The sequence below is a fragment of the Empidonax traillii genome, unplaced genomic scaffold, assembly GCF_003031625.1.
Source record: "Empidonax traillii isolate 1590-97213 ecotype Southwest subspecies unplaced genomic scaffold, ASM303162v1 scaffold208:size1045274, whole genome shotgun sequence".
In the NCBI taxonomy this organism is placed as follows: domain Eukaryota; kingdom Metazoa; phylum Chordata; class Aves; order Passeriformes; family Tyrannidae; genus Empidonax; species Empidonax traillii.
In genome coordinates this window covers 414,209-441,762 of record NW_020955401.1, presented here as the reverse complement: position 1 = coordinate 441,762, position 27,554 = coordinate 414,209, and the positions used below count along the sequence as shown (strand labels likewise).

Sequence of the window (27,554 nt, the reverse complement as noted above, 5' to 3'; positions counted from 1 at the left end):
ATGGAGCGAAACACGCTGTGAAACACCCATCAGCCTAAGTCACATTCTCACTTCTCACTTAGGTATTAGTGAAAACTAAGACTGAATTCCATTTTTAGTGCAGCATTTTTCCTGCCAAGACTCGTCAAGAGAGGAATAAAACAAATGCAAGGCAGAAAAAAAAACCACCTTATTTTGCTAAACAATCAAATTGAAGAGACTCATTAACTGCCATAGTTGTTGTCCCTCTTGTATCATCACATGCACAAGGTGAAAGACAGCCAGTTTTGCTGACAGTATCTCTTATAACACTTCAAACACAGAACGAGCCACTAGTTTGGTTCTTCTGTACCTTGCCCAGAGAATGGTTCTTAACTCATCCATTACAGAGCAGACCTAAAAGATGTTCCAAATAATCCCCCTACATACACTTTTTTCCATAGTTTTAGATGGCATCAAGTCCTCACAGGCAAAACTGAGGGTTTGTTCTTGCTTTGAGACATGTGCTGTGTCTCACCTTCAGGGGAAAATCTGTGTCTTTTTCCAGCTTGAGAACCCTCTTGCATTCAAATGGGCCAAACTGGGTGCGTTTCACCAGCTGGGTCAGAGCAAACACTCCTTCAGTCCCATCTTCCAGTTGTCTTATCTCCAAATTAGGAGGCAGAGATGACCTAAAAATTGAAGAGAGAATTAAGAAAAAAAAAAATAGTTACACATGGGACAACACTGCAGGAACCCAGGAAAGAAAGAAGTCAGCGTGTATTTCTCCAGTCCCTGGTAACAGCAAAGTTTTCTGATCAACACACCCTAAGCTCTGGGAGGATTTATAAATAGAGGAGAACAACTACCAGCAGTGGAAGAGGGACAAATCAGTGATTACCTGAGAAAGCCCAGTCCATGTAAGCCCAGGAATCTACCTGGACTGGCTGCACCTGAGAATCCCTGCAAAGTAGTCCAATACCACACTGAGACTACACTCAATTGTCTTGGAAAGATCATGGGCATCAGGGGAGGTGTCTGATGACTCCCCCTCTACTCTGCCCTCACGAGACCCCACCTGCAGTGCTGCATCCATCAGGAAAGATGCGGACCTGTTGGAGTGGGTCCAGAGGAGGCCACAAGGATGATCTGCTGTGAGGAAAGGCTGAGAGAACTGGGGTTGTTCCAGCCTGGAGAAGGGAAGGTTCCAGGGAGATCTCCTTGTGGCCTTTCAGTATTTAAAGTGGGCTTATGAAAAAGAGAGAGAGTCACTTTTTGCATAGGTGGATAGTGACAGGACAAGGGGCGATGGTTTTAAACTAAATGAGGAGTGATTTAGATTAGATATTAGGAAGAAATTCTTTACTTCAAGAGAAGTGAGGCATTGGAATGGCTGTCCAGAGAACCTGTGGATTCCCCATCCCTGGAGGTGTTCAAGGACAGGTTGGATGGGGTTTGGAGAAACCTGGTCTAGTGAATGGCATCCCTGACCATGGTGAGGGAACTGGATGATGTTTAAAGCCACTTCCAACCCAAACCATTCCACGATTATGACTGAAGAAAGACAGATGTTTACACCCATCTTCAAAAAAGAATTATATTCCAAAGGGAACTACAGGCTGACTGGCCTCACTTGAGCCCCTGGGAAAATCATGGAACAAGACCTTCTGAGAGGCATTTATGGTCACATGAGGAGAAGGCGACCGAAAAGAGTCCCCATGGATTGAATAAGGGCAACTCATCCCTGACAAACTGTTTGTTTTCCAGGATAAAATGACCGGCTTTGTGGATGAGGGAAGAGCAATAGATGCCACTTCCCTTCAGCTTAAGGGAAATGACTTTTTTTAGGCCTTCAACAATTCTCTCTGTATCCCAGTTGGAATGTTATGGTCTTGGATGGGTACACAACTACTAGAGGAAATAACTCACTGGGTGGTCAGGCTTAGAGGGTCATGATCAGTGGTTCTTTACCTGGAGGCCACAACAACTGGGACACCACAGAGTGCTGTGCTGCGAACCTGTACTGTTGAACAATCCTTAACAACCCAGAAGGGAGAAGGGAGTGCACTTTCACAGTCCATACATGTGAGGGCAGGACTATCCAGAGGGACATGGGTAGCCTGGATACACTGCCATGAACCAGGTATAATTCCAGGGACAAATGCAAAGTCCTGCACCTGGGAAGGAAGAACCTCGGCCAGCACTGTCACCAGGGAGAAAGACCCTGGGGGTGTGGGGGGGGGGGTGGGCAGCAAGGTGGTCATGAGGTCGTGTCCCAGCAGCAAAGGGGGCCAAACACAGCCTGGATGAATTGGAGGAGCAGCCTACAGATTGAGGCAAGTGATTGTTCCCCTCTGCTCCGCGCTCAGGGGATCCTAATGATTTACTGCCTCCTCTTTCAGGCTCCTAGTACAGGAAAAACATCAAAAATGGGCTTATGGTAAGAGTAGAAGGGACAAAAAAAATGCATAAAAATTAAACAAATTAGCGGTTCAGCGTGGATGTTAGTTTTGACTGGAACATCCTGAGGCCTCTTTCCAAATGAATTATCCTATGGATCTTTGGTTATGATCATGATTACTTTAAAAAATAAACTATATCCCTCCCCAAATTAACACTTTATAGACTAATGCAGATCAAAGCCCTTAAGATGAAAGCCCTGGAAGTTTCCCATCTGCCTTGTAGATCCCTGATTACAAACACTGACACACTGATCACAAGTGCTTCTGTGCAATAAAAATTGTTACTACATAGAATACACAGAGAACATCTTCCCCCCCCAAAAATCATATGACTGGAACCACCATATTGCTTTTACAGACCCCAAATACAACTCTGTTTTTTCAGGTCTAACGGATGAAAAGCTCAAAATAATCAGACAGGCTACAGACTACAAAAGTTGACGCTGGCAGAACTGCTTCAGTGTCTGGACGAAGAGAAATACAAAAAGAAATCATAGTGATAAGCAAATTAACTGAAAAAAAAAAACAAACGTTTTCAGTTTTAAACATAGAATAAGCAATGTTAGGGACAGTGAAGTTCAGGAGATGTTTCCCAACACTTCCTTTATAATCTTTATGGTTTATTCATTTTATCTCTTCATTAGGACAGAGGAAACAACAATTGTGGTTAAACAACTAGACTGTTTTTTAAGAGAGTCATATCCACTTTGTGGTTAAACTTGCCCTCAACCTCAGACAACTCACTCTCTCAGCTACTGTTCCCAGATGTAAAATAAAGGCTGCCTGTACATTTTTGTTTTCCTTTTCTTATCTTACCTGATTTCAGCTGTAAACTCCTCAGGAAAATAAATGCATTTTTCTATCATACAGGCAGTTTTTAAATTCTCCTTTCAAATCTACTGTCCAGCAGCCCAAACTTCCACTAAGGAAAAGTTGGCATTTGAATGTCAAAAAGGAAACACTGAAAACCAGTGCAAAGCACCACGATTGCAAACATTCACAGCTGGAAATTCTGGACACTATGGTAATTTTCCACCGTACAAATAAGTAAGGGCATTAAATTGCAAGGAAAAAGAAAACAGATAAAAGGTAAGACACAAGAGTTTAACTTGTCACTCAATCTGTGTAGTGCAGGCTGGAGATCTACTGCACTGCCCAGATTCTGTGCATAAGAAAAGCACCTCCATCCCCAGCTTCTGTTGCTCCTATTTTGAAATTACCCCCCAGAACAAAGCACCTCCAGTGTCAGGGCTGTGAACCATTAACATCTTCTGCAGGAGATTGTCCATGGCAGGCTATTCCAGGCACGGGAAGGTGTTGCCTGGCAGGTGCTGCAGGGCAGTTCCTCTTCTGGGAAGGCCCAGAAAGCCAGTGACAGCTCCTGCACTGGTGCTGCCAGTGCACAGGGTGGGGACACCAGGAGCATCCTGCCCCACACGGCACATCCAGCACATCCAGTATTTTGTTACAAAATGATCCTGGGAATACACACTACAGCCTACATAGCCAGCAGGTGCCAGACTTGCTGCCCACGTGCCCATGTTTTCTGCCTGTGACTCCCCCAGGAAGAAACACAGAAGCCTTGAGCACATTATATAATCCATCTGAACTCCATCTGAACCCTCTTCCCTTTCTGGATTTGCACTACATCTTCACAATAGCTGGTTCCTCTCCTGAGCCTTACATTTTACATCTTAATATGAATTCTGCTGACAACGCCTGATTGTCTTTCTCTGTAAAAATCCCTACTCAGTGTTGTTTGCTCCCAACTAGATTTAGTCTATTTGTTTCTTTTGGCAAACATGAGCGTTTCTGCTGTGCTGTCACAGATTTTCTGACAGAACTATTACCCCTAATCATTCCTAAAGACCCATAATAATGAGAACAACTTGTTTTGCTTCTACGTGGAGTTCAGACCAAGCAGGAGGATACAGCATGAATGAGAAATCCTCACGCACTTCTCTGAAACTAATACAGTGCATCTGAGGAGGGGAAAAAGTGGCAGGTACTCAACCAAGACAGAAGTCATCACCCCATCTGGCACTACCTGACTTTTTGCCAGAAACCTCTGCAGAGAAACCAAATCCTGATGAGCGGCAAGTTATTTCTTTGGCTTCAGTTCAGTACAGCACTCAAGTGTGTGCATCAATTTTTCTATTTAATCAAGGCCATGTGCTTTCCATAAATTCCTGTGGCCCACTGGGACTTCTCTTTCCAGCTGTCAGCGACACCCATTAGACATCAAATATGTTTTAAAGGACGGACGGGGGTGTTGGGTTGGGCAGGACTAACTCAAACATTCCTTACCTTGCCCTGCTCAAGACAAAGGAGTCTTTGACTGTCACCACTGGGCCCAGCTCAGGACACTCTGAATCATGGTACTGCCCACAGTCCTCACACCCTGCAAGGAAGCAGAGAGAAAAGGCTGATAAGACACTTTTGTGAGGCAGTTGCCTCCTTCTTCCAAGCCAAACCTGGCACCAGGCAAAATACATACACAGAGAGGCAGATGTTTATTTATATTGCTTAAAAGAACATGAATAATTGAACATCGAGTTGATAGCTGGCACCTGCATAGGTGAGATAACACACACTGCGATCAGTGCTATCAGAAGACAATTGTTTAAATCCTCTCTCAGAGGGAAAATAATTGCCTTACATCCACAGTAAATATTCTGCTTAAAGATGGCATTATTCTTCAGATAAAGCGCTGTAACATGTAGCAGATAATGAAAATCACATTACTACCTTCCCCACAACCTGGTTTTTCAGAAAAAGCCTGGCTAATGTGATGTTTTCAGTGACAGGAGGCATAAATCAGTACCAGAACTGGCACAGGCCTCAGCACAAGCATGTTTTGGGAGCCCAGCTCTGCCCAGAGCTATGCCTGGCCCACAAACACTTCTCACCCACAGAGCAGGGAGACAGACCTCCAAGATACCTCCTGGTGCCTTTCCAGACAAGTCATCTGGCTGCACAATACACTTAGTTCACTGTCAGTTTACCTAAATTAACTTTTAGTTTAAGTGGCTGTAAATTACCCAGAACTGAGTGGTTCCTAAGGAACCATTTTCAGACCAGGATAATTTGAGGCTTTCTAAAATAAGCTAACTTAACAGGATTCCAAATGCATATACATTGCTTCACTGTGAAAAAATAGCTGCCAAACTGCCCTGCCTGGTCAGCTGCTGACACAGCTTCAGAGGAGATCATCACACAGGGGTTATATTCCTGCAGTGCCATTTCCATCTGAGCTCCACACTTAAAAAGGGCAAGTCAGGTAACCCCAGGAAGGATGCAAAGAAGAGGATCACTACACCTCGTTTGGGCAGAGACAGGACAAAAGCCATGTCATTCCAAGGTATGTCCCCTCTGGTAAAGCCACTCTGAGCTCCTAACTGGAAACTTGTCCCCCCCAGGTATTTGTCCCAGTGAATAAAAGGACTTCTTCTAAAACAAGGGATCCCAAACTGCAGTACATAGCTCCACGCTGTTTCTTCTTCTGGCAACAAAAACAGCTTAGCAGTGAAAATTCACACAGATTTGACAAACAGCAGTACTGACTGATTCAACCCCCAAGCCTGGCCGCTGCCTCCTGTTTGTGCTGCCTTCTGGTGAACCAAGGAACGAGACAACCAGCTTTTCCCATCAGTTTATTTTTCAGCTGAATTAATTTCCCAGTCTGGCTGGCTGTACAGCACCAGACAGTTGTGTCAGAGGAAAGGATCCGTGGGGAAGTGCCATCCACACAGCACCAGCATCCAAACTCAGCCTACAGCTGTCCTGTTTACTGTCCCACCATCCCCACTCCTCTGGGTGAGCCTGTAGCTCACACTGCGCTTAATATTCCCGAAATAACCCGGGCTAAATGCAGATTTCCCAAAGCAGAGAGGAGCCACAGAGGAATGTGTAAACCAGACTGCTGAAAAGAACTGGATTATCACCCACAAAGGGCTGTCACAACCAACGAGGACAGGAAGGAATAGCCGGAGCAGCAGCTTCTCACACAGGCTTTGCTGTCAAAGGGAACTTTGTGTTTTTTCTGTCTCCTGATTGCATCAAGGCACTCCTCACTCCTGCAAAGATAAGCCACTGTAGGGGTTCAGACAGCACTGTCCACAACTACAAGCAGGAATAAACCACACATTCCTCTCGCTCCTTTGCAGAGGAATGACCAAATCCAGGGGAATATGACACTGGCATTGTGTGGCATGTCTCAATATCCAAGGGATACCTTACAGCAGCCATTCCCCCAAAGCTGCTGCCCTTACTATATGCGACCCTTTCAAGAGATCACAGCCACAGGAGAAACACAAACATTAGCATGGGAATAAGCACAAAATACCTCAGGGGGGACTGTATTCACAGACTTCTATAAAAAAGTATTCCAAAACTCTCTTGTCTATGAAATACGTACTCAAGGTTGTTAGTTCTGGGAGTGCACAGTATCACTGGTAACAACTCTAATTTTTCAGAACATGAGCAGCCCCCACATCCCATGGGAAAAGCCAATTAGAGAGAGCACAAGAAAACTCGAGACATCCAAAGACCACAGACTTCAGAGGAAAGACGAAAATCGTGCGTGTGACACCTTCTATCTGTGCAATTAAGGAATGGCGTCACATCTCCATTCTTGCTGCTATCCACCAGGATCTTTTTATGAAGGGGAAGACAAGGTAACTTCACTACTGGTACCTACAACTCAGTAAAAACGCCAACAATCAACACTGTTTTTGAAGGAATCTGCGGTGGAGGGAAAAGTGGAACTTTCTGATATAGTTGCCATAAGCTTAAAGTGCACCTGTGGAGCCATCAGGGGTAAAATGCCGTGGATCCAAAACCCAAGGACACATTCTGGTCTGCCCTGATTGGATCCACAACATCAGGGCCCTCTCTGCTCACACAAGCAGGTGAGTGGACTCCGCATCTCTTAATTTGTTTCCACGGTGACACCAGACCCTGCACGTCCAGGCTGGTGACAAAGGTAAGGCTGCAGGGCTAATGTGCCACTGGGAAACAAGCTGCTGGCCAAGCTCCACCAAGGATGGGGGCACTGCCCACCACACTCCCTGGCACACCACTGCTGCAGACTTCCCTCATGCACCACGATCCCACAATCCCAGATCCCAGGCCACAGAGCCCAGCCTGGCACACAGGGTGACCCAGAGGGCAGAAACACGAAGCACAGGCAGTGAATGCTGTGAGTGAGACTCGTCAGAGCAGTCGGTGCATCTCAAACCGGGCTTGTTCTGAAAGAATAATGAGCCTGCCTCCCCCTCCTGTGGAGGTGCAGATCTTCAGGTTGGGCCAGAGGTCAGAGCTCCCCACAGACACCCCTGGTTGCTAAAGCTGGCTGGATAAACAAAGGCTTACACTGGTGTTAGGCCTTCAATCTCACTTACTCCAGCCATGAAAAAGCTGTTCTGCTCACTCAACATTCAGAGGTTTCCTTGTGTGTTTGCCAACAGCATCAGAATGTGTATGCTTAAATTACACACCCTCCTCTCTATTCCTCCATAAGCTGTTTGAGCTTCCTTCAATAAAATATTTTTCTAAATATAAAATCTTAGTCTGTTTTAGCCTTAATTTCAAACAGTCTGAGTAGACAAGCCACACAACGTGAGAGTCAGATCTTTTTCCTGATACTTACAAATAAACATAATCTCATCACTGCCATCTTCTGCCATTTTTTAAACCTGCCAAAACACAAAAGATGAAGTTAGTTCCGAATGACTTTTACTTTCCATATTATGTAAACATCGATGCTGACTGGCCCAGTGCACACCCAAACACATTAACGTCCCTACAGGAGTACCAATGGAAAGTTAAAGAAATTAAAGTTGTTAAAACCCCCAGTGACTGCAGAAACAAGGCCCAGTGCAACATTTCCCTGAACAGTAGCTGAAAAAAATAATCTCTGAAAGGCAGATTACTTATTTAATAAACACAATAACCCCAAAAACCTAAAAACTGCAGGTAAAGCCACAGATTTGTTCTAAAAGCTGAGGTATACTGTGGTAATGAGCATCAGAAAACCTGGGAAAACAAATCCCATCTCTGTCACCAGCCTTCCATGAAATGGTAACTCACCAATTTGCTTTCACAGTTAAATAAGGATAATCTACATTCACTTCATTTTTGTCAGCCTGTATTAAGGACTTGCATGAAGACTATCTATTGCTCCTCAATGATTAAATTATGGCAAAAAGTCTGATGATTTATGGCTAAGATCACAACAGTAGATAGCTCTCCCTTTTCTAACCATGAAAAGGCTCTCCTCTTCAAATAAGCAATTTTCCCAATAACCCAGTGAGGGGCAAAGCAACACGAAGATCATGACCCAGGTCTAAGAGAGATCAGGCTGCAGAAACAGAAAGTATATTGGTCAAGAAGAGAATAGGAAGGAGAGAGCTTGTGAGAGGGAGGAGCACAAGGGGAGAGGAAACAGGACACACCAAACTAGCAGAGCCCTGTTTGAAAATAGATAAAGCATTTGTAACTACTGCAACAAAAGCCAAGCCAAAGATATGCACAAGAACAGTCATTACTCAGGATCAGGGCAGGAGCAGGACTCTCCATTAGGAGTTTCCTCTTGAAGGTTGATGCTCCACGTGCTGTGCCTGGCTGGGCTGTGGAAATCTGCCTCAGGCTGGAGCCCAGAGCAGCAGCTACTTCTGCACAGGTACTTCTCAGCACAAGTCCCACACAATCCCTTTCACTGCTTCAGGAGGGATTCCACACTTGTGCCAAATCCTGGGAGCAATGTCTGATTTCAGCTGCACCCACACCCTGCTCCACCTCCAGCCTCCACCAGAACCAGCAAACAGGTTCCTTCACCAATAAACTACCCATAAACAACTCCCAGTTGGCAAAGGGCTCCATCCCCACACAGAGAGGCACCGGGTGGAAAGCCACCACAACTGATGGGAACACAAAGGGACACCCGGTCACGGCTCAGGAGGGATCCCACTGCTCAGCTACCTGGGCGACAGCCTAAGGGGAATTTTGGAAATTTGGAGTATGGGCAGACTGACTTTGCCACACGATCTGTCCCAAGCTCTGCCCTGCCCAACTTCACCTGCCAACAGCAGGATCCCTCCTAACACCCGCTACTCTGGGAAGGGGCCAACACTGCCTCTCTGTGGCACAAGCTGGGCCTTTTTTGGCTACAGCTTTTGGGGACTAAACTCATATAACATAACAAATATCTATACAAACAAAGGCTGGTGCTGGGCACATCAGCAAATTCAGGAAATTTCCCCAAAAGCTCTTACCCTGAAAGCACAGCGAACGATGCAACAGGTATTTAGGGAAATCCAAAGTACAACAGTTCAAAGCAGCCACAGAGAGTGCATTGCAAGCTGATGTAAAATATGGGTTTGTTTTGCTTTTTAACCACGACTTTATGCGGATGCTTTGCACTGTTTCAAGAGGTGTACAAAGGTGTGCTATTTTTAGATAGCTGACGTCCTGACAAGACTTTAATCCTAAATATGGCTGAATTAACAAATAGTGTCCTCGGTCAACGGTTCAGGGATGCAGTGCAGCCACACCAGCAATGCTGCTGTGTGACCTGCTCAGCAAAGGCATTCCCCTTCCAAGATGTTCCTGTGTCGCATCCTTGACAAACAGCAGATTGAGGACACATGTTTTTACAGGAGCAGCAACATCAGTCTTGTTCCAGGGCCCGTCGGATGAGAATAGCAACAAAGGGGCGGAGAAATCACAGTAGCATCAGTGTTGTTCAAGGTGATGGGGAGAAAGCGTGAAGGTCCCTCAGAGGATCCTCACGCATTGGGTAAGGACACCACACCTCAGTCATCACCTGCATTAGCACAGTTTTCACCTCTGCAGCAAAGATTTTTGTTTTTGATTTCTGATCCCTCACCCACCGCTCCCGCGCCCGGCACAACGACCCACTGTGCTCTGAAATAAACACCACTCATCTGCTTCAAAATTCTGCTTTACAGACTCACACTCCTCACCCATAGGCTTCAAAACTCCTCCCGAATCTCACATGTATTTCCCCAGGAGTTTTTGAGATAAACGACACCGTGCCACCCGCTCCAGCTGGTAAACAGAGTCACGATGTTCCACGTGGGCTCACATGATGGCACTGAAGACAGGCTTCAGAATTTTTTTACCCTCTTCCTGCTGTTGCTCTGGGCCACATCTGATTTTTTTTTTTTTTCTTTTCAAGCATTTGTACCAGAAAAATACTCAATTAAGTCACTCATCCCACTGCTCGTAATTCTGCTCTTGCCTTGCAGAGATAATCAAAGCTTCTTGGAATTCCAAGTATTTTTTAATATGAAACAGAGAGCGATCATTAGCGGTGAATAATCAGGTGAAAAGCTACACAGAAGAAGTAAGACCAGGTACAAGGCCTAATTCTGACGACAGTAAAAGAGCAGAAAATCACATTTCTTTTTGATTGTATAAATAAATGAGTGACTTTGTGCCCGAGAATAGAGCACACAGCTATGCACAAAAATTCCAGCTGCCACACAGGCCTCCAAACATATCTGGAACTCGAAGGAACCCAAATGAAGACGCTGCAGCATCACAGGTACCTGACTGCAGAGCATGACATGTGAATTACCGTAAGGGGACCACTCATGCCATAAAGGATTAAAAAATGTAAGAACTGATGTAAAAGCACACTTTCCCCTAATAAACTGCTGAACGAAGAAATCAGGCTCCAGTGGTAAGTTGAGTAATCCCGATCTTGCAAAGGGATTTAAAAAAAAAAATAAGCCAGAGTAACTTAAAATATTAAATCCAGTGCTTAAAAATCTGTGTTTGAACTTAATGACCAACCAGGTAAAATTAAAGCTTCCCTTTCTTAATTTTTCCATTGCTTTAGAATGGGCTTCTAGTAAAGTGTGAATAAATAACTTGAAAGCACAAGTGGGTGGTGCTGCGTGTGCACGAACCCACTTAAAAAATGCAGCTTTCCTCACGAGGCAGTCAAACTTAATTCATGCCACTGCTCAAAGTAATCGCGGCGCATCTGGCAAAACTACAGAGACGCCTCGTATTCCCCCCAAAATTACGGCCATTCTATCAGTTCTTACCGAGGAGCAGGGGGGGTGATCCCTGCACCAGTCTGGGGGGGTGGGGGGCACGGAGTCACACACCGGCTGGGAGTCGGCGCCACCTGCCCTTCCCAGTGCACGAAGTACACGCAAAGTTTAATGAAAACGAGCGTACTGCAGAGAATTCACGTGTGCGGAGCGCCGCAGTCCGCGGCTTTCCCTCCCTTTTGTCTCTCTTAAGGCTCCCGCCGCCGCCACCTTCTCCCACCGGGGCAGGATCAGCATCCCTACACCTGCCGCCTCCTCCTCCTCTTCCCCCACTTCCCTTTGGATCACACATGGAATTCCCCCCCCCCCCCCCCCCCCAAATCCATTCCCGACCCCCCGCGGCCAAGCCAAGGCGCTTTTCCCCGCGCCCGGCCCCGCATCCCCGCGGCCCCGCCGGATCCCCTCCCTCCCTGCGCGGGCCGATCCCCCGCGGACAACCCACCCACCCCCGCCCCGCCGGCCCCGCCGGGACCGCGCCGCCTCCACCCCCTCCCGGAGCCCGCCCGGGGCCCGCGATCCGGGAGCGGCTCCGCCGGGTTTTGCCTCGGACCCGCCTCGCCCCCTTCGCTACCGCCCTCCCGGCCGCTGTAACAAAGAACAGGCGGCCTGGAGGAGGCGGCGGCGGCGGAGGAGGACGAGGACGGGGAGGAAAAGGAGGAGGGCGGCGGGGCCGCAGCCGCCGCCGCCGCCCCGGGAGCGGCTTCGGAGCCGCCGCCGCGCCCGCCCCGGCCCCGCCGCTCGGCGCGGCGCTGGGGGGGGGCGGCGGGAGGGGCCGCGGCGGGGCCGGGCGAGGGAGGGTCCCGGCCGGGGGGAGCCCCGGGGGAGGGCGCGGGGCGCGGGCGGGAGGAGCGCGGGGGGGACCGGCGTTACCTGCCCCGGGAATGGCCAGAGCCCGGATCGGATCCGCGCTCCGGGTTCCGATCCGCTCCGGAAACCACGCGCCAGCGGAAGGCGGCGGGGCCGCGGCGCGGAGCAGGGCGGGAAGTGTAGTGCGGGGGGGGGGCTGGGCGGCGGCGCTGTCGCCGTCCCTATCCTTGCCCTTGTCCCTATCCCTGCGCTTATCCCTATCCCTGTGCTTATCCTTGTCCCTGCCCCTCATCCCTGTCCGTGCCCACCGGGTGGTGCCTCACCTCCGCCACCCGCAGCCCTTCCCGCTGGATCAGCGCACGCGAGACCCCGCAGCTCCCCGGGCTGCGCTGAGGGCGGCACAGCACCCGCTCTGCACCGGCTGGGTTTCTCTTCTCCTCCCGCTGGGCACCGCTGGATGGAGGCGTCCCGGAGCGTTCGAACGGGGTCACGGAAGCAGTCGCAGGTTGGAAAAGGCCTCTGAAGTCATCGGGTCCAGCCTGTGACCCAGCGCCACCGTGCTCAACTGGACCAGGGCACTGAGTAACATGTCCAGTCTCTCCAGGGATGAGGACTCCAGCACCTCCCTGGACGGTCCATTCTAATGTCTAATCACCCTTTATGTGAAGAAATTTTTCCTTATGTCCAACCTAAATCTCCCCTGGTGCAGTTTAAGACTATTTCCTTTCATCCTGTTGCTGGTTGCTTATGAGAAGGGCACGACCTCCACCTGGCCACAACCTCCTGTCAGGAAGTTGTAGAGAGCAAGAAAGTCCCCCCTGAGTCTCCTTTTCTCCAGGCTAAACACCCCCAGCTCCCTCAGCCACTCGTCATCAGGCTTGTGCTCCAGACCCTTCACCAGCTTCCTTGCCCTTCTCTGGACGTGCCTTGTGTTTCCAAAGCCAAGCCCTGGCCATGTACCTGAGCTCCTGTGCCTCTGTATCCCAAGTTCAGTGCTCCAGGATGAGAGGACACAGCCTCAAGCTACGCCAGGGGAAGTTTAGGTTGGACATTAGGAAGAATTTCTTCACAGAACGGGTTATTAAACATTGGAATGGGCTGCCCAGGGAGGTGGTGGAGTCACCATCCCTGGAGGTGTTTAAGGAAAGACTGGGCATGGCACTCAGTTTCTAGCTGACATGGTAGTGTTGGACTAAATGATCTCAGAGGTCTTTTCCAACCTAATTGATTCTATGATTCTTAAGTCTCGTCAGTTTGTTGTTAGCAGGGTCTGTCAGGGCCCAGCCCTGCTGTGCCTGACAGCAGACACTGCAGAGACACATCGCCTCAGAAATCTAACCAGCAATGCCTATAATTTTATATAATGGGCCACCAAAGAGGCTTGGTACCCAGGAAACTAAAAGAATGCCCTTCTTCCCACAGGGGGCTTAAACTTTCAGTTGAGGGAACTTCACCACTCCCCATGTGAAGTGTTTCTGTGTAGCCAAGAACACCCTCAGAGGCGGTGGCCACGGCAAGAACTACTCAGGCTTTTTGTATTCAAGGAAGGTGTCCCAATTTTAGCTTTTGCAAGAAGTGTTGCCTGCATCAGAGTCCCCCCCAAAGCCTTATGCAGCCGTGCCACCATGGTGTGACTGGCCAGTGTTCACAGTCAGAGCACTGCTTCAGATTTAAAGGTGATGGAAAGCAAGCACCAGCTCTGCCCTGCCCGTGCTTTTCTCACACCTGGCTACATCTTTTAACAGTTGGCAAGGTCTGGGGTCTTTCTTGCTTCTCACCAATCTCATTAACCCTTCTGCACAGGTGCCCAGTTTCAAAAGGGATGTGTAGAGAGTATTCACAGAATCACAGGATGTGTCAGGTTGGAAGGGACCGCAGTGGGGTCATCTGGTCCCACCTCCCTGCTCAAGCAGGGTCATCCCAGAGCACATGGCACAGGATTGTGTCCAGGTGGTTCTGGAATATCCCCATTGAGGGAGATTTCACATCCCCTCTGGGTGATCTGTTCGGTACTGGGTCACTGCACAGCAAAGAAACTCTTCCTTGTGTCCAGGTGGAACTTGCTGGGCATCAGTTCCTGCCCGTTCCTCTTGTGCCATTGCTGGGCCCCCCCGAGCAGAGCCTGGTCCATCCTCTGCCCCCTCCCTGCAGACCCCACAGCCCTGGGGGAGGTCCCCTCTCAGTGTGTCCTCTGGAGGATGAACAGGCCCAGCTCCCTCAGCCTTTCCTGCTCCCAGAGATGCTCCATCCCTGCAGCATCTTTGCATCTTCCTCTGGACCTGCCCCAAGAGCTCCATGTCCCTCCTGTCCTGAGGAGCCCAGAACTGGACACAGCACTGCAGATGTGCCTCGTTAGGGCTGAGCAGAGGGGCAGGATCTCCTCCGTGACCTGCTGGCAGTGCTCCTCCTGATGCATCCCCAGGACACTGGCCATATTGGGACTGTCTTCTTGTTGGTGCTTGGTTAAACTGAAATAATGCAGCATTTGAATTTTAAAAACATTGTTCTTGGCAAGACAGTGTTAATTTTGGGGGGGAGAACCATTTATTCATTCAAAATGACTCACCAGAAGTTTGCAGTGAGCAGAGGAGCAGTAAGGGGAGTTTTTTCAAGGATCTAACTGCATGAACACGTCATTTGCTTTTTCAAAGACCAAAGCTGACGGGCCTTTAGCTTTGCATAGTCTGCTTTAATTTATTTTCCCTGTACATCTCAGTGCACACTGGACCTCTGCCTGGTTTTCTCCAGCATCCAGCACACAAGGGTGGTCATCCTACTTGCAGTCCATTCACTTTGTTGGAGTAAGTATAAAATAATTCAGAGTAAGTTATCTGTATGTTTAGAATGTGACTCTGGATCCTGCAGCTCTAAAATGATTTTTAATTTTTTTTTTTTTTTCCCAGAGTTAACATCAGACTGTGAACTTGCACCTTACACCAGGCTGGCTTGGATAGAGAGATAAAAAAATGAAGATCCCTTACACTCTTTGTTTCAGAATGATGAGCTTAAGGGGAGGGTGTGGTGCCAGACTTTGTGCCACATCCATTCCTGCTCTCCCTCTGATAGGCCTTGTCACTTTTCCTAATGTGCAGAAATGGCATCACACAAAGTATAAAACCTCACCTCTGATTAGAGCACGAAGGAGAAGGAAAAAGTGGGGAGACTTTTAGGAACTTTCAGCAAAGCAATTAAATAAAAAGGCATGTAAATGTGAACAGTAACCCCCAGTAAGGAAACATAATATTTCCTTATGAAAGAAGAGACGGCACTCACTTTTGGAAGGGAAATAGAAACACTATTGTGGCTATTTTCATGTGAATGCCTATTATTTTTTTGGTTGCTTGTGTGTTTTGTTGTTTTACGTTTGGTGTCCCCTCCCCCACCCCCTCACTCAGTCTGGTAGGGCTTTGCGGCAGCATTGGTTTATGACATAACTTTTTAAATAATATAATTGCAAGAGAACCTTATTCCCAGGCTGTTCTGTTTTAGCACTGGCGTCTTCTCCACAGGTTCAAGGCCTTAACACTCCTTCCCCTTTGCCCCCCAATTCAGGGTATTACAACATAATAACCGAGAGAAAGAATAATGAGTAACCACAACGAGTTCCACAATTCCTTCTTGCCATTAAATTCCCACCTAATCCATGTTTCAAGTGATTTTCTCAGGCAACAAGGGGCCACCTGATAGGCCAGGGTTATCAGAAACAACCCACAGTGCTCCTGAACAAACAGGTAAATGGAAGTGTGTTGAGCAACAGGTCAAATGAGTGAAGGAGAGTAGAAAACCATCTGTTATGCTTGGCTGACTGGGTATGTAGGACAGCACACCACACAGAGACAATAGGCTTTTATTTTATGTACAGCAGCAGTTACTTCTTTTAAAAAAATCCTCTTCTCAGTTTTTGTTTTAATGATATAATAAATCTGTACATCGTATATTTCTTAATTGCACCAACTTAAATTTGTGTACACAAAGAAATGAAAAAACAAAGCAAACACCACAGAAGAAGTGACTATCACAACTTGATGCTTGAAAAAAAAAAATGTTTTACCCTCCCCCGGAATATCAGAGCAGAATACATTATTGGGAAATACAGAGTTATAGTACTGGAAAGACTCCAGATCCAACCTTCCCAGTTATTTTCACACCGTGCCAGCACCTTGCATAGTAGCAGTTTGGATATCCTGAGTGAAGTGGTATTATTCACCCTTAACTTAAAGCAATCACCCTTGTTATATAATTAATCTGGAGCTGTTTGTCGCCAAGGCTGTGGCTTAGCGATGTACAGAAGCATATGCTGAGTTTAAACACACGAATAAATCCACTTAGATCCTGTGGAGGTCAGAGCACGAGGTCAGCTGTTCCCACTCACAGCAGGAATGTCTTAGCCTGGAGCTATGGCATACTTAATTCTGTACCAGGATAAACACTTGTCTCAAACTTCAGCTCTGCAACTCAAAACCTGCAGTAACCTGAAGGGAAAAACCCAGGCAGCTCTCACCTTGGATAGAGCTCTTGCTCCTTGCAACCAAGAGCTACCAGAGCTGAAAAAGGTGATAGAAGAGCAAAATTCTTATTTTGCTTCCCCCATCCACGTTTGGTAGCATTTTATGTGGTCGACTTCTGCTTTTTCCTATGATACTCTGCACATCAAGAACAACAAAACTTTACAAGAAATACGCAGCAGAAAAGCTTTCACTTGAAAACCACCCAGAACCAGGGGGGAGATGCAGCACCAGGAAAGGCTGTAAAATTTCACTGATCCCCAGAACTGGTGTCATTGCCTGGCAAATTCCTCAAAAAAAAAAAAGCAGTGCTGGAAGCCAAGTCCTCTCAAGAGCAAGACAGTAACTAGGACTATATGTCCTGGAGTCCCAGCCTCTCTCCCAAAGAAAGAGCAAGGAAAATCTGACAGCACAAGAATAAAGCCCAGTATTTACGCCTGCATGGTGTATGACCTGTCCATTAAGCTGCAGAAGTTTGCCAAAGGTGATTTGCTTTTAAAATGAACTTTTTTTACACTCTGGCGCTCCTCTTCCCTCCTGACACCTCAGATTCACAAATTTCATATATTGTTAGGAGTTCTTCCTGGGGTGAATGGGGTATGAAACAGCAATGACCTAGGGATGAAGGCCCCCCTCCTCTTCAAAGTGACTCTGAAAGTGCTATCAGTCACTTTAAAAAAGTTGCCTAGCTTGTATTGTTGATATTAGGCAGTTTTATTGCTTTAATCTACAAAGAGAAATTTAAGTCTTGTACTATTTACTTGGTCAAAATTCACACTAAAGCCAAGGCAAACCTTGGTTAGGAAGGATGTAGGTTGTCTCCCTCGAGGCAAAGCCGAAACATCATAAAGCAAAACAAACCACAAACACAGGTTCAACTATGGGCAGAAAAATTCCTCAGAAAGGAAAAGCAAGCCTTCATCTCTTGGTCCTCATAAAATAAATACCATGCCTTCTTTGCTGTACAGAACATACAGAAACACAGAAGTATGAGAAAAGGGACAAAAATTCTGGGCCTTTGGGGTTGTCAAGACTGAGCAACTCAGTTGTCCCTTTGTGTTTAGTACCTCAGTTTCTTTTTACAGCAGGCTGTAAGTTATTTGCAGGGGAGTGGGAAGAGGTGAGGAACACACCAGCCAGATATAGATAGAACCAGCCAGCTCATCAAACCAAACCATGTTCATTTTCCTGAGGAGTGAAGGCAAGTAAAAAACCCAAGATTCCCTTTTTACCCCAAATGCCTCGCTTTCCTCATCTTAAGAATTCATTGTCTTTCCACACATGCGAGCTCAGACCTCCACACACTTCATAGTATAGAATGTTCTTGGTTCCCACCACCAAGACAAGCATTTAGGCGATCACCAAGGCCTTAAGAGGAACCAAAAAAATCACTTCTTCTGCGTGTAACTATTCTTTAGGGTAAGCTAGGAGCAAACCCTACTCCTGTATTCTGCAAGTTACTGGGTGTTATTTCCACCCCGTTCTACAGTACAGGCTAAAGCTTCTGTGAATGAAAATCCCAGTTCAGCAACTTCAGCAAGACTTGAAGTAGTGTCACTGCTCCTGCATTCCCAGTTCCACAGGTCTTTGTCTTTAGTGTAAGGGTGTTGCTACCCACGGAGCTCAGTTTCACTTTGATTTGTGGCTTTCTCCTTCAGCAAACAAGACCGAGCAGTTAAACCTGGCAGGGACTTGATCCCCATCCTGCCCTGTCATGCAGAGAGCTCCAAATAAAATCAAGGGGAAAAAAATGGATGTTTAGAGAACAGGACATCAGGGGTTTTACTGCTCATACTATGAACCACTGTATGATGGAAATGAAGAAACCCACTCTGTATTAAATTAACAATAAACAAAAGCGTTCAAGCACATTCAAGCTGGACACGCCTGTATTACTGAACTGGGATTTCTAAGCACATTACAGCTCTAGAAGATTCATTTGTAACCAATTTTCAAAATACAGAACATTAAAATGCCTTCAAGTGTTTTCATGATAAGCAGCATCCTTAAACATACAACTATTTGATAGTCTGGTCTGCTGTACTACCACAGTGATTTCTGGAGGTTACACGTAAACAGTATTTTTACACAGTTAAAGGATTCTGACAGCTCATTTCCTCCAATATTTTTCTGGTCAAAAAGAAACCAAACCCCCTCTACTTTGATATTCATTGTATAAGTATGTTGCCATAGAATCTTGAGTCCATCAGAAGATTTAAAACGTGTTTCTGTTCTTCTGTGACTTTCTATTTTTGATGAATCGTTTAAATCGAAAGCCCAAATATCTGCCAAAGAGTTGGGACAGCTTAAGGGGAGGAAAGGGGCCAGGGGGAAAATCACTACTGGCAAAGTAGGCACCAATCTATCATCCATTCATTTCAGTAATTTAGGTGGAATGAATGGATGTTTTTCTTGGCTGAAGAGAACAGGCTTGGTCCTTTGTCCTCAGCAGGAATGTAGATGATGGAAAAGTACAGGTAAACACGAAAGATGGCACCTATGAAAGACTGACATTTTACTCTTGATAGCCAAAACAAGAACCTTTATGATTTTACTTCCATCATTTTAATTTAAAAGAGCCGGCTGCAATATTTAACAAGGAGAAAAAGTTAAAAAAATTCATCTGACCAACCACTCACCAATCACATGACAACACTGGCAGACCTAGAAACTGAAAGTGAGCTAAGGGAATGGTTATTATTGTTTCAAAAGCTTTCTTCACAGCTGTGTTTTCTAAGATCTCGGTGTTTGGCGAGTAAAACAAGCTGTCTAATAAAAAGCACTGTAGGGTTAACTATGCTCTATTTACCATTTATTGCTCCTAGCTTTGCATTTGATACGATGGTTAATATACTTGTCTAACAAGTACTTGGGAGAAGGAGTTAGAGCGCCTAAGACAGGTTTTTGCATCAGCAATGCAGCTTCTCACACAGGGAAGGAAAGCTATACATAAGACTTGGTAAATGTGTTGTTTGCCAGTAGACTCAAGTAGACTTTAAAAAAAAAAAGGTTGTTTTGTTAAGCATAAATTCTGCACAGAACATTGAACAATATGCTAGTACAGATATTTGCATAATTTATTGATTTATGGCTAATATCAAAGGCATCTCTCCACCTACATGGACCGAGCAGTTATTACAGCAGGCTACAGTTATTACAGTAGGATATCTGAATCAGCATTTTCCTTCTGCTTCTGAAAACTTACCCGTTTCCACATTACAATAAAACTGGATCTGGGTCTCTTTTTTTTTTTTTTTTTTTTTTTTCCCTTTCAGCCTGACTAGAAAAATCAGTTGAGCCCTGCGTTGCTACTATTGCAGGCTGCAGTGAGGGAGCACAGTGGTGTCTTCTCTCTCTGCAGTAGTTCAGTCATGCAACCCAGGGTCGATGTTTCAGTTCTGAGCTCCCTGTTAACGTAAAACCGGGTGCTCACACGTGGGTCCTCCCCACAGAGTGGGTCAGGATGGAAGGGACCACAGTGGGTCATCTGGTCCCACCTCCCTGCTCAAGCAGGGTCATCCCAGAGCACATGGCACAGGATTGTGTCCAGGTGGTTCTGGAATATCCCCAGTGAGGAAGACTCCACACCCTCTCTGGGTGATCTGTTCGGTGCTGGATCACTACAAAGCAAAGAAACTCTTCCTTGTGTCCAGGTGGAACTTGCTGGGCATCAGTTCCTGCCTGTTCCTCTTGTGCCATTGCTGGGCCCCCCCGAGCAGAGCCTGGTCCATCCTCTGCCCCCTCCCTGCAGACCCCACAGACCTGGGGGAGGTCCCCTCTCAGCGTGTCCTCTGGAGGCTGAACAGTCCCAGCTCCCTCAGCCTTCCCTGCTCCCAGAGATGCTCCATCCCTTCAGCATCTTTGCATCTTCCTCTGGATCTGCCCCAAGAGCTCCACGTGCCTCCTGTCCTGAGGAGCCCAGAACTGGACACAGCACTGCAGATGTGCCTCGTTAGGGCTGAGCAGAGGGGCAGGATCACCTTCCTGGGCCTGCTGGCAGTGCTCCTCCTGATGCACTCCAGGATACCAGCGGCCTTCTTGGTCCCCACCTGCACCATTCCCCATCCTCCCTCATCTTCCACAATAAACCACATGGTTCTCCAAAGCCTTCATGATTAATGTAGCACTGCTCGTATTCGGAGGAGCAACTTCATCATCAGAGAGAAAAAGCGTCTTTTGGAAAAACAAACGAAAAAAGACCACTGTATTAGTGAACATCCTTTTATGCAAGCCATCAGCCATTATTTGTATTCTCTAGCACTGCTCTGTAAACAAAATGCTCAACTGATGTGCAAGTATCCCAGCAGAGAGGGTCCGCTCTTATATGTACGGCTCTCCCGGAGCACCGTTCAGTTTGCTCTTGCTTTTGTTCCTGGAAAGGAGCTTCCTGCTCAGGATCCGTGAGAGGGTGCCTCCCTTCTTGCGGGTCTCCTCTGACAGGGGCTGCTGCAGGTACACGAGGTCGTTGTGGGATTGGCTCATTCCTGGATCCTTCTGGTGGTGCTGCCGGCGGAAAAAGAGCTTCGCGCTTTTTTTCAGGATCCCACCTGTGGGAAGGGAGAAAAGGGGACACCTCAGAAAGAACAGGCTGCTTTCCCCACCTTGAAGCTCAGCTTCAATGGCAGCCCCACTAAACAAAGCTGACCTTTGATTTCGGCTTCTAAAGTCAATCCACACATCTTGTGGAAGTTTCCCTCCTTACACATCCTTAGCTTCAAATGCTCTTCTCAAAGCTGCATTAGTGGTCATAACACACATGCACAGCCACTGGTGTGGGTTGTACACTGGGTTCTCACGTGTCCAAGAGGCAGGGCCAATCCTCCCAGCCAATAAAGGGGAGAAAGTATTTTATAAAAAGAATGAGACAGAGGAGGTAATGTTACTACTCTTTGTTGTTTCAGAGATCAAAGGAGGAAAAGATCAGCCCGTGATGCACCACACGAAGGTGGCATTTTAATTTGAGGTGAAAGAGAAGAGCACCTGGCAGTGAACCTGTGTGCAGTGGGCTCATAGGAGCCAGGCAGCAGGTGTTCCACACGAATTCGACAGCACCACCCACAGCAACACTCATGAAGCATTTGCTATTTTAAAATCCTGTTAGGAATAGCAACTCACTTCAAGCAGATTAAAAATAATATTACATCTGCTTCCAACAGGTTCAGCAATCCGCCCAAAATCCCTTCTGCGGCAAATTAAGTTGCTGTATTTTGCTGTATTCCTTCCCTTGATCCCATGTCAAACCCAGCATGCAGCCAAGGCAACTGCAGCTGTCACCTCACCAGGGACTCGTGTTGCCAGCACCAGCTACCAGTACTCCTCTCTTTGCAAGCCTGGACTGTGTTTTTTTTGCAGCCGTTCTGCCAAATTCCACCTTCCTTTTTTTCCATGTGTGCACATGTGCCTGACCTGCAAGGCTGCAGCTGGCAGGGACACTGCTCCGGGCTACCAGCAACACTCGACCTGGTGTGGGGACATTAAAAGTTTGGTGCAGAACTGGGTGCTGGCATTGCCCCAGGTGGCAGAAGCCAATTTGAACAAAGGAGGACCCAGGTAGCAAGCCAACACAGGAGCCCTCTGGCAGTCAGACCAGTACGTGAGGACAGTCATCTCTCCCTGGCAAAGCTTCCACACCTTGTTCCCGGCACCACTACCAGGTTTCCTCATTCTTTCTCAGCTATTAATTCCTGTCGCTGCACGGTCCTGAATCTGCTTTTCCTCCCGTTGCAGATGGACACAAAAAGCAACACACAGACCACTTCTTTCATGCAGTGCTGTGCCACAGATAGAATTGCGTGTCTGTCCCCCAAGGACCAGGCATGGGCCCCGTGTCACTTTGCACGGCGACAGCTGCAGAACAGGTATTTCACGGCAGCTCCGCTGCACGCAGCCAAACGTTGCTTTGTTCAGACCAGAGCACTTGCAAACATGTGCTTGGGTTTATTACTTTAAGAGCTCAGCATCTGGGAGGATATTCCAGCGTGTTTTTTGCCTGCCGGCTGCCGAGACGCTTCTCGCAGGGATGAAGCAGAAATCAGCCGAAAGCAACTGGAACTCGTGCATTTGAGTCTTGACTGCCCTCCCATCACCCTCTGACCGATCTTTTTGGCGAGGCAGTACCACTTCAAGCTGCTGTCAGCAGCATAAAAGAAACAGTGTTCAACCCCAGGACACTGACAGTCGTGTTTAATATGCCAAGGCTGGGGGGGGATGCACGAGGCCTCGCTGCTGTGCCGCTCTTGTTTGAGCAGGCAGCTGTTCTGCCCAGCAGCCCTGGCAGCTGCAGCTGAAGCTGTGCCAGCAGGGGCAGGACAGAAAGGCTTATCCATAAGCAGATATTTAGTCCTATCCATTCTACGATTCAGACTGATTTTCCGTACCGGGTCTCAGAACCGAACCGAGAATGCTGCGAAAATGGGTGGCCTGGGACGACTCACTGCAGCTGAAAAATCGTGGGCAGCGCTTCCCCGAGGCTCAGCACAAGCAGCAGCCCCCCCCAGCGTGAAAGCTCCCTGTGTTTTTTTGGAGGTGCTGAGGTCATGGCTGTCTGGAAGCTTGCCACAAATCCCCATCAGTCCGCACCAGTTTGGTGTGTGCTGCCTGGCAGCGGCTCCAGCTGCTGTGGAGACATGCAGCCCTGCCAGGGAGGCAGGGCAGGGCAGGGCAGGGCAGGGCACATCCCCAGCTTGGCAACGCTCGTGCTGTTTGCATGCTCACTTCTCGAGTCCAACAGGATCCATATGCCAGCCCTGCCCCTTACACCAGGAGATGAGCAGAGAGCATACTGTACCAGCTGGCTGGACTCCTCTGCACTAGTTTAGGGTGTCCTGAAAATGCCTGTGGGGCTATGATCACTCCTGAGTGCCATTTCTGTTAATCAAGGAAGATTTCCTTCCACATCTACAAGGATATGAACAGAGATCGCTTTCCATTCCTTCCCAACTTCCAAAACAGCTTTTATACAGGTGGTTCTGCAGATACCTGCTGAGGCCCTGGTAGCTCTGCAAGTTAGGGTAGAAAAGCTTTACCTGGAAAACTGTAAGCAGCAGGTTTTAAAATAAGTATTTTGCCTGTGTATATCCAGTCATGGGGTCACACGAGGTTTGCATGAGCAGAGACTTTGACTGATTATCAGATGTTACAGGAATGGGCAAGATGGAGAGAGATTAGGAATGCAGAGCACCCCTCCAAGATTTCTGTGTGACCCACCTGAACAGCACGACCACCAGGAGAATAATTTGCTGCAGCAGACTAATCTGCTGAGACACTTGAGCACGGGAAGGTAATTTTGGAAGGAGGAAAGAAGTGGACGGGGGAAGAAGAAAACAGGTGCCAAACTATGTTTTGCTTCAGTTTTTACAATGAGCGTCCCATTGTAAAGCTACAATTTCTTAGGGGGGAAAAAAATACACAAAACCAACTTACTGTGTGGGTAATTAATTCTGGCTGGCATAGTAGTCCTCTTAAGTTTATAAAAGGGAATGGGTAAGAAAAAGGAAGTCAGAAAGGTAAAAAAAAAAAATAAAAAAAATGCAAGAGTAAAAAAAACCACCAGTGCTAACCTTAAGACATTAATACAGATATAAGGCTTTTTAAAGCAGGAGTTTTGTTGGCTTTCAGTTTTGTTTGGGTTATTTGTTGTTGTGTTTGGGGTTTTATATGTTTGTGGGGTTTTTGTTTTGTTTTGTGTGGGTTTTTTGGTTTTTTGTTTTTTGTTTTTTGGTTTTTTTAAGGGAAAGCACTTGACAAACAGAAACCTTGAACTGTTCACAGCTAGCTGAAGGCAGGGGGGTGGGAATGTTTTCCTATCTCACTCCATAAAAGCTACTCAGCTGTGACAAAGCAGAGATTCAAGACTTCCACAAAGACATCTGTGTATAAAGAAAAGGATTTGAGCCAGTTTTCCTAAAGTATTATTTTAAGATGATACAACTCTCTCAAATTAGAAATACTTTGCAGTTTTTAGCAGCCTTACACTGCATTGTGTGAAAAGGATCCTTAGAAGGCTGATCTCTTCGTAACATGCACCACAGGGAAAAAACAGAACTAGACAACAGCTCACATGCAAACTTGCAGTTGCTTGTTTCAGAATAACATGTTAAAGAAGAGTCCAGAGGTTTTGCAATCTCTCCCACAGCTTCTTAAACTCTTCCAGGCTCCAAAATGAGACAAGTCCCTTCACAACTAGCCCCTTACTCCCACCCCAAACACACCCAAAACTTCCCAGTGCCTGACTATCTATTGACAGGGATTGTTGCTGTGCCACCCTGATCTCTCATGTGGAGCAATACAGCTGTGGGAAGGCCAGAGAAACTCGAGGCTCCAAGGGAGGGCCCTGACAAAGGGCTCCAGTGTCTGCCCTGCGTGGAGTGGGGGGGATGGGTTTGTGATAATCAAGTGAAATAGCGAGGTTTTGTAGTAAGGATCTCTGGGCAAGGAAAGAATAGAAAATAACAATAAAAGGGGGTGGATGTGGGTGAAAAACACAGGATTTTTTTTCAGTTTCAAGGTGCAGCCCATGAGACTGGTGTGTCCTCTGCACTGGCCCTTGTGTCAGACATCCTAATAGTCCTGATACCACATGGCCACAAACCAGTGCTCAGAGGTTGATGGATTTATCAAGGAAACACAAGAATCCTAAGACACTTTCGAACTGCAGCTATTCAGGTGTGTAACTACCTAAGCAAAATGATCTGATGCTTTATTTACTTACTAAATTTACCTTTTATTCCATTTTCTTTAGCAAACTTCGTATTCATAGAATCAGTGAGAAAGGAGGAAACTGTTCACAGGGCAGTTTCTGCTTCAGCTGCTTCCTGAACACACAGTCTAGCGAGGGCAGGGGAGCCCTGAGCACAGGGGCGTGAAAGAGGAGAAGGAACGTATAAAAAGCAACTGAGAGCCCTGCCATTTTCATGTTAGTAACAGGGCTGCCCTTCTGTTTTCTGACTGAGGGCAGTGTAAGAGAGCCTGAGCTGGCTCCAAGAGCAGTGGACTGCACCCTCTGTGCTGCTGGTGAGACAGCTTCAACCAACACCACAATCACAAGGAGTTTAAGGAAAAAAAAAAAAAAAACCAAAAAAAACCAAAACAGCAAGAAAGGATGAGCTACTACAGCATTGCCTGACTCTGCCAATTATGCAGAGAAAGCAGCCAGTCACCGAGGTGGAAGGTAAGGATCACGTACCTTTGGATTTTTTCATGCTCCCGCTTTCTGAAACGCTCAGCGAGCTCCCAGATATCGATTCAGAGGTCTGGTCTAAGAGGGTGCTGGTGTCCCACTGCTGGCTGCCGTTCTCCAAGCCCCAGGCCTTGTGGGTGCTCTGCCCTGGGCCAGTGTCAGGTACTGTTGTTTCTGAGGGATCCAATGGCAGCTTTTCAACAGGGGTGGGTTTTGCAACAGCTTCCTCCACAGGGGGTGGATCTGCTTCTTTGGGACAGGAGCTGTCCATGGCTGCAGCATAGTCCATCATGAGTGAAGCTTCACTGTCCTGAGATAAAGAGGTCTGCCCAGTGGGAATAAGAGACAACACTGACTCAAGCCATCCTGCTGGAGGAAAACAAGCCTCCCTGCAAAAGCTATTTTCTCCTCTTTGCACTTGCATTGTTCAGGACTATCAGAAAGACCCTTAAAGCTTCCTTAGTTTTACTAAAGGAAAGAAGCACGTAACCAAGTTTTATTCATGTTATTAAGGCCAAATAAATGAAAAAAATATATGAAGTACGTGCCTCCCACCTATCCCTGGACCCACTACAAACAGTAAGACTCCTTCCTGCATGTGCTGCTCTAATGAAGTATCAGCATACACATTTTGGTCCTTTTAAGAAAAGAAACATCAAAGCATTTCACCTTACAGAAGGATTTGTCAGCTGTATCAGCTAAACCCAAATCCAGGCAGTCCCAGTGCCATCATTTACCATGCAGATACATCTGGCACTGTGGCTGCTGATCCCCATTTTCCCCCTCATCACAGCACAGTGATGATGAGGGGATCCATGCCCAGTGATTTGGCTTTCACTCAGAGCCCTTTAGGGGTCCTGTGCCCAACAGCAACACTTGACAGCACAAATCCATGGAGCAACCTGCAGGGAAAGGACTACAGGCAGGCAGCAGGCATCAGATAGGACAGTGAGGCTGTGGATGAAGAAAGTCTGGAGGAATGCTATATGCCATGTGAAAACCAGTCTTCTGTTTGCCCTCTCTCTGGAACAGAGCCCAGGAGGTTTTCCAGAGGGTTTTGTTTTAACAGCTTTGAACAAAAAAAAAAAAATAGAGAAATCTCTCATTTTTCTTTTTCTGTGCATCTTCCCTACGTGGGTGAAACACAGAGAAGGACTGATTATCTTCTGTTCTCACCCATATTTGTTTTCCCAAATCCCTAATCATCCCACTCCCATCCACGTACACCTTGCATTTTAGTGAGGCTGTCAAAACTAACAATCAAAAACCCCGATTTGGCTCAACTTGAAACAGTTACAGGAACAACCTGGCACGCAGACCTGGATTCTGCAGAGACAGCAGAGCCCATGTTAATGCCACAGACGGTGGAGCAAAGGCTTTTTCTAACATAAAAATGTAAGCGTTGTTTTCTGCTCTACCTTGGACACCCCTGATATGATAATGGTGCTTTTCTTTCTAGGAGACTTCAGCTTCTGCTTTGCAGACTCGCTCAGCTGCCGAATGGCTGCTTCTGCCACAGGATCGGTGCCATTCAGTACCAGCAGCTCTGGAAAGAAAG

General features: G+C 47.1%; 2 protein-coding genes across 7 annotated transcripts in view; both read right to left on the bottom strand.

The window, feature by feature from the left end:
- The window catches only part of PRDM15 (PR/SET domain 15), a 35,129-nt gene extending 22,684 nt beyond the window's left edge, over positions 1-12,445 (bottom strand). For all 5 annotated transcript variants that reach the window (XM_027887388.1, XM_027887390.1, XM_027887393.1 and 2 more), the window contains exons 1-4: positions 12,377-12,445; positions 8,071-8,116; positions 4,728-4,821; positions 497-650 (exon numbers count right to left, since the gene is read on the bottom strand). In XM_027887388.1, the coding sequence (XP_027743189.1) occupies positions 497-650; positions 4,728-4,821; positions 8,071-8,107 (285 nt within the window). In that variant the 5' untranslated portion in view covers positions 8,108-8,116; positions 12,377-12,445. The remainder of the gene's footprint in view (positions 1-496; positions 651-4,727; positions 4,822-8,070; positions 8,117-12,376) is intronic.
- A 5,537-nt stretch (positions 12,446-17,982) lies between these two features.
- Positions 17,983-27,554, bottom strand: part of C2CD2 (C2 calcium dependent domain containing 2) — a 36,383-nt gene continuing 26,811 nt past the window's right edge. The window contains exons 12-15 of one of the 2 annotated variants that reach the window (XM_027887395.1): positions 27,415-27,542; positions 26,003-26,321; positions 24,241-24,277; positions 21,256-21,365 (exon numbers count right to left, since the gene is read on the bottom strand). In XM_027887395.1, coding sequence (XP_027743196.1) covers positions 24,252-24,277; positions 26,003-26,321; positions 27,415-27,542 — 473 coding nt within the window. In that variant the 3' untranslated portion in view covers positions 21,256-21,365; positions 24,241-24,251. Of the gene's footprint in view, positions 21,366-24,240; positions 24,278-26,002; positions 26,322-27,414; positions 27,543-27,554 lie in introns of both variants that reach the window. The other variant, XM_027887394.1, reaches the window with a different exon arrangement.